This window comes from Ictalurus furcatus, chromosome 25 (assembly GCF_023375685.1).
Source record: "Ictalurus furcatus strain D&B chromosome 25, Billie_1.0, whole genome shotgun sequence".
Taxonomy (NCBI): domain Eukaryota; kingdom Metazoa; phylum Chordata; class Actinopteri; order Siluriformes; family Ictaluridae; genus Ictalurus; species Ictalurus furcatus.
The window spans coordinates 16,005,078-16,012,577 of NC_071279.1; the positions used below are offsets into that span (position 1 = coordinate 16,005,078).

The 7,500-nt window shown below is 40.6% G+C and overlaps 1 protein-coding gene across 1 annotated transcript in view; it reads left to right on the forward strand.

Moving 5' to 3' along the window:
* The window catches only part of man1a1 (mannosidase, alpha, class 1A, member 1), a 108,952-nt gene that overhangs the window by 41,407 nt on the left and 60,045 nt on the right, over positions 1–7,500 (forward strand). The window contains exon 4 of the mRNA XM_053613792.1: positions 5,307–5,387. Within this exon, the coding sequence (XP_053469767.1) occupies positions 5,307–5,387 (81 nt within the window). The remainder of the gene's footprint in view (positions 1–5,306; positions 5,388–7,500) is intronic.

Below are 7,500 nucleotides of genomic sequence, written 5' to 3' on the forward strand. Positions count from 1 at the left end.
TTATTTCGCAGATGAATCGTACCAGTCACCAGCAGAGTTGTACTGCTGTACGGTTCGGTGTGTGCCGCTGAGAGTCTGTGTGCCTGAGAGCTGTGTTAGAGCAGCGCTAATGAAGGGCCATGAGAGGAATATACAACAGACTGTACACTCACACACACACCAAGATGACTAAGCTTCCTAATGTATAGGTTTCGTTTCCTTCCAAATCCGCACCAATGGCTTCTTTGTAGCGACAGTGTTTCGTGGTCTAGTCCTGCTAGTCCTCGTTATGAATGGAAATGATCCTGATATGCTGATGGGGTATAATGAATGGTGATCAGGTGGGTTATGACAGGAGATCTGCTACCGTAGACCCTGGAGTTACAGGATTAATTAGGGATGTTTCTGAGGCAGTATGATGAACATCTTGATGTGTGATCAGCAATTAAGGATTTTTGTTTTTGTTGAAATATAATGGGATACAGGTTCATTTAGTATTGTGTAAAAAAAAAAAAAAAAAACGCTGATGAAAGATTTAATCAAAATAGAATTTGACGTAAAAAAAAATAGTTAGATTTGAGGATTGGGGGGCCACACCTCCTTACGAGCCACGGTTTAGTCAATCTTTACTCATTTTATTCAACTATTTTTTATTTATTTTTTTTGGTCATTCTTCATTGCTGTTAAAATGCTACTAGTATTATAATGAGATTCTGATTAAAGGACCCCAATTTGACTAGCAACAGTACTGTGGCTCAAAGCCAACAGCTAACGTTAATCTGATAGAATTATTAACGTTAGCTATTGTTATCGAATATAAGCAGTACTTCACTGCTTTGGGAATCACATGCTTTGGGAAAACAACACGTCGTCGTTTTGAATGAAAAACGATTTCTGATTTTTCCTCCCACAGCGTTTCTACTTGCATGTCTACTTCCGGTTCAAATCAGAATATACAGATTCAGATATCTGGAGCGCTAAACAGATACAGATAGTGGCATTGTGTTAGACCTTCTACTATCTCTCTCTATGAATACCGGAATGGTTTCAAAGTTTCCTGACGCTTAATTCTCGTGTTATGTATTTATTTTTTACCGGACTGACGTAGACTGGACTTTCAAAGCAATACGAGGCAGAGCGTTTATTTCAGCATGAGGGTAACCTGTCATCCAGGGCCACGGCGGTATGCTGTTTTTCTGAAAAGCAAGACGAGGAACAAAAGCCACGGCTGAATAGGGGGCTGAAATCCGGTGTCACTGCTGTAATGAGCGACTGGACACGCAACCTGAGCGAGATAACCTTTCAGAGCTACAGCACAGGCACATGTTCCCCCGCCAGCAGACGGAACCTGATTACAAAAGGATATAAATAGGAAATTCAACATTTTTTTTTTTCAAAGGCTTTGTGATGAGAAACGTACTAAAACCTGGAGACCTTCACATTGCTGGAACATCATCTCATGAACGAGCCTCATGAATAAAGGGCTCCTCGTAGATAAGGTGTTCGTATGAAGCTTGTTTGGCAGTTGATGTTCTTGGGAATGCAGCTTTCATGTGTGTTAGCTTTAAGAATACGTTTCTAGCGGCCTCGTTTTTCCAGACAGGTGTGTTTGTGTGTGTGTGTGTGTGTGTGTGTGTGTGTGTGTGTGTGTGTGTGTGTGTGTGTGTGTTTACACTGGGAGTTTTGATTAGTTTTTGAATTGCTATTCAGGCACCGTGGTGGCGCAGCTGCACAGCTAAATAAATAATCACGTCATTGCCGAGTCCGACGGAGCTCCGTCACGCTGCGTTAGCCTCATTTGGATTCTCACTTCTTTCCTGCTGACCTTGTGCACGCTAATACATCACACTCAGGTTCCCTGCATGTTGACCACTTGAGAAATTTGGCCATTTTTTAAAAGTAAAGGAACAAACCGCTTAGGGGGGCGTGCACCTGTAGGAAAATAATCGACAACAGGGTGGCGATGTGGCCTGATGCGAAGCGGAGTTACTGTTACTATTCCAAAGTTGACTCTCTTTTTTTTTTTTTTTTTTATTCAGTGAACTGGCTAATGAGTTTAGAATTGTTACGTTGATATGTGTAAAAAGAAAATGGCAGAAACCGACATTTCGTTGATGACCATAAACGTACTTCCAAATTTGATCCAATGGTGGCGCTAGAGCATTGGCAGCACTTGGCCCAAATTTGGTCCGAATGTTCCTTAGTCCCTCCCCAATCAGTGTGCCAAATTTCACAACTTCGCACCAGACGGCTCTATGGGCACTCTAAGACAACCGAAGAATAAGAACAAGAAAAGGTAGAATAACAATAGAGTGCCTACACACCTTCGGTGCTTGGCCCCCTAATAGTAATACCTTCTAGTTCTAGTTGATAATGGTAGTCATTTCTGGATGTAGGAGGAATATTTTAACAGATAAGATTCATTTTGCACATCAGAAACATCTGTTCACAAAGGATATTTTCCCCCAGGTCTCTCAGACCCAGTGAGTGCTATTGAATTAGACTGAAAATGTGTGTGTATGTGAGGGGAGTAAAAAGTAAGAAGTACATTTCAAGACCAAGAAAATTGCCCTTTGGATACTTGTCATACTCTTAGGCTTGCATTTATATAGGAACTTTTCTGCCGAAAGTTCAAATATGAGAAATTTTTACAGCATTCAGCCTTGACCCGAAGTACACACTTTCATCTAAATCTACATCCGGATTTCTGTAAAGCTGCTTCGTGACCAGTGTCCATTGTTAAGAACACTATATAGCTCCGATTGAATTCGATTCCATTGAATCATATAAAAAAAAAAAATGACACATGGTTGTCATCAGCATGTTTTGAAACATAAACATATGCGTGGTTTTCTTATTTTGGACCGAAGTTACAGTTGTGATTCTCTCAATGAAGCATGACAACTCTGCTCATGTCGTTGCTTCACATTTCACTTGGTTATCATTTGGTTCCTTTCATGGACCGACTTTGGATCACAACACCAATTAGTGTTATGAGTATAATTTAGCATTTTTAAATATACATCTATTTAAAGCACATTAGTGAAACTTGTAATCCTGAGGAGCCATCAGAGCCTTTTTCCTAAACAGAACCCAAACAAATGAAAACGATTTGTTTTATATAAACCGCGCTGTTCACTTTTCCACTCTGGTTAAAATTGCATTTAAATTCAAGTCTTTATTCATGCTTGTTATGGAGCTTTAGATTTGGAAGTAAACAACAAATTGTATGTGTATAAAAAAAAAAAAAAAAAACACACACACATTTGTGAGACTGGCATTATTAAAATTAGGTTAAGAAGTAAACAACAATAGATGTAAATGATAGTAATTGGAGATTTTCATAGTTCATTCCGTTTGTTTATTTGGGAGGCGCGGTGGCTTAGTGGTTAGCTCATTTGTCTCAAACCTCCGGAGTTTGGGGTTCGAGTCCCAAGCTTGCATGTTCTCCCCATGCGTCGGGGGTTTAATTCCGGGTACTCCAGTTTCCTCCCCAGTCCAAAGACATGCGTTGTAGGCTGACGGGCATCTCATTGTCCGTAGTGTGGGAACGTGTGTGCCATCGTCCATACGATGAGCTGGCACCCTGTCCAGGGTGTTCACCGTGCCTTCTGTCCTGAGTTCCCTGGATTAGGCTCCATTCCCAGCCCTCTCACCTTGGAATTTTTAATTTAAAACAATAATGATCATTTTAAAATCGTGTGCGCTTGCTGAATAGCGAAAATGGTTGGAAAATGGCTGCTCCTTCTACTTTGTGAAAGAGTAGACCAAAAAAAAAATGAATAGGGAAAAAATATTTCATCTCTTTTGAATCCTAATCGATTTAATAAACACCCTTAAGTGCGCTTTGTTTTTGGGTTTTTTTTTCTCCTTAAAGGTTCTTTGTAGATCGGTACAACGGTGATTTTTTCCATGCTCGTAATCAGGAAGATAGAACCTTTGAGAGAACCTTTTTTTTATTCTAAAAAACATGTAAGAGTTTCCATATGTTTTCAGAGCTGCACAGATATCCTCTGTTAATAAGGATGAAACATTTTGGCTTGAAAACACGACCGTTGCTGCGTCCCATTTCGCCTACCGTCCGCCCTGAATAGTATCCGAGATTAGAATCGGCGTGTGTCCCAAATCGTAATACGTTGAAACGGGTATCCCAAACGTCCCCGGATGGTCTTGTTATTTCCGGGAGATTTTCGAAGTGTGGATCCGTGGAGACTTTTTCAGCTAATATTACCCACAACTCCTTGGGCGAGGGTTTGCGTTTTCATGCGTTTTAGAGAAGTGTAAATGAAATGCGGGAAAATAAATCAAGGGAATGGTAAATTAAACGAGATGTAAGAGGTTGTCTACGGTGACGTTGCGCGTAACTAGGCAACAGCGTTCTCTTCCGTTAGTATGTCCCGATACTTACGTACTCTCTTGCTACACGCTCAGAAAGTCTTTACAAAAAGAGTGCATACTTTTAGTGCATAGTATAAGCCGGCGAATTGGGACGCAGCACATGTTTGTGCTGTTTATCAACGACAAGGGTTCGAAATTTCTGTCCACCATTTTTACCTCGTGAGCAGTTTTCGCGAATTCGCGTTATTTTTATTTAAAATGTATTTCTTCTGCCATAGTGTGACAAATCATACAGCACGAAGCAGCCTTTTGTTTTCTTTTTTCTTCCTGAATTGGCTGGATATTTGCTCGAAATAATTGCTCTCGCGGTACTGACCATTAATCTTGATTATTATTTAAACCCTGAAAAGTGCAGCTTTTTTGTTGTTGTTGTTGTTCTTAAAAGAAGTTCAGAAGGCACGTTGCTTTATCTATTGTTTTCACATAAATATTCTTTAGGTTTCTTGCTCCAGAGCATTATTTAGGCTTCGTTTCAAAGGATGGCAGTGAGAAACATGGTAGGTGTAGTGGGAGGAATAATGTTCTTCAGCAGGGCATTTTTCTTTTTCTGAATAGCGCATTCTCCTGAGACTCGCCGAGAGTGTGGAATTTCTCTTGTTTTTTTTTTTGTTTGTTTGTTGTTTTTTTGTTTTTTTTCCCATTTCAACCAGTGATGATGGTTTTACAGGTCCTTAGGAAAGATCTTGGCTTGGATACAACTTTGTGCCGCGAGCTTGTTTGTGTATACAGGCTTTCCCAGTGGAGCTCGGTCTGTTTCTTTTTATACTTGAGTAACACCGTGTTTAAACCATACACACACTGTGCGTATATATGTACACACACACACACACATATATATCTTGTTGCCAGCTGCAGTTGGTGACTCAGGGGCTGTATTTCCATATAAGTACCACTTAATAACCTCTCTGTCTTGTTCTTATTCCCCGCAGAACGCGGAAATCTCCATCTTTGAAGTGAACATCCGCTTCGTCGGAGGACTTCTCTCCGCCTATTATCTCTCAGGAAAAGAGGTACGTAGGTTCAGAAGATGCAAGTCCACAGCACGCGAGCAAAACCTTAGCACAGATCGCTAGATCAGTTGCTAAGAATGTTTTTAAGCCCCTGCACCGTGGCTGTGGAAGACTGGACGCCGTGTCTCTGCGGCCTGTGTGGCGCTGTCTGTTAATCAGTGGGTGACGTTTAAAATTGGCAGGGCACAATACGCCTCTCAGACGAGGCTCGGAGACCGGCGGTCCGGCTGCATGCCCAGACGGTGAGCCAAGCTAAACAAGTAGCCGCTCACACACACACACACACACACACACACACACACACACATATATATATATATATATATATATATATATATATATATATATATATATATATATATATATATATATATATATATATATATACACACACGCATACACACTTCAGCACGCCGCCCTCTCAGTTTTGGCATGTTCCACAGCCTGTGCACAGACAGAGCTCTGTTTCTGTGCTGGTCAATTCAATTAAAAAAAAATAAAAAAAAGTGGAAGGCTTGTCTGTGACTTGAGGACTTTTGCAAACACTTGAGTTTGGCTCTCGAACGCTAACAGCAGGACTGATTTTACTGGGAATTGTTCAGCACCAGTTAAACAGACTTACTGGAACAAATAAAGCTTCTTTTTTTTAAAATCCCCTGATTGATTTTACATTTATATTCATGGCACTCTGACATAAAGTGGTTACTGAATTGGATTGGTTTCCAATCGCAGCAAGTTTTGGCGTGTTTTGTTCCGCTTAGATCACAGCAACTTGGCAACAATCACAATACCGCATGTATTAAGGATCAACACGTGACATTTTTAGTAGTTTATAGTTACATTCAGACAAGGTAGTCGTGTTGGGGCGGCTTAGTGGTTAGCATGTGTGCCTCGTACCTCTGGGGTTGGGGGTTCCGAATCCCGTCTACGCCCTGTGTGTGTGGAGCTTTCATGTTCTCTACGTGTTTCCGGAGTTTTCTCCAGGTACTCGGGTTTCCTCCAAAGACCACAGACATGCGTTGTAGGCTGATTGGCAACTCTAAATTGTCCGTAGTGTGTGAATGGATATGTGTGTGTGTGATTGTACCATCCAGGGTGTCGTCCGCCTTGTGTCCAGAGTCCGCTGGGATCAGCTTCAGGCTCCCCGTGTAGGATACGCGGTACAGAAAATACTGACACTGGAGACTCCTTCCAAATAAACATCCCCTTAAAGAAAACTTCACCCTATCATCAATTATTGATTACATAACGACACGTTATTTTTCACGAGTTGGTTAATTAGGCTTCAAGCCTATTGAGAGTCCACCATGCAAGCCCCTGATACTATAGAAACGGTGATCACATTCTTATTAACATTACAGCCTGCCCTGCGACGCAATCAGAACTGAAAATTCACCAGCGCTGGATTATAATGAAATACCATAAACCAACAAAACAAAACAAAAATGAAATGCAGCAAATCCCTAGAACTGTAAAAGCAAATCCTGGTGTACAGTATTACAAACCACCTTTAGAAATCGACTCGCGTCTGATCTCGCCCGGCGAACGCGCTCGGACGTTCCGAACGTGTCGGAAAGCATGCGATTCGCTATCACGTTCATGTAACCAAATCTCCCAGCCAGAATGCTTTAATCTCTTTTCTCATGTAAAGGGCTTTGAATGAACTATTTACATACAATCCACCTCTGAAGCTTAAAAGTAAAAATGCAAACAGTATAGTGCTTTGATCGGCGTGTAAAAAAGACGATTCTGCTTTATATACAGAGCTAGGGGAAAAAAAAAAAAAAAAAAGTGTCGTATTGGTCATTGGTTGTCCCTGTGGAGGTTAATATAAAAGTTTTGTGTCGAATTCTGTCACAAAGGGGTCCAAGAACCTGTATAAGAAGCGAAGAACCTTTATAAATATCAATAAAGAAGTGAGAGTTTGTTTTATTTTATTTATCGCTGTGTCAGTTTTATGGAGTGATATATTACTGAAAATCATAAAACGCTAAATAATTAGCAGTATTTCTCCAACTGTAGTAAAATAAGCATAATTATTACAGTTGTAGATAACTGGAATGATTTTGGTTTGTTGGCTGTTAGTTTGAATGTTTTAATCTTGTGTATACAT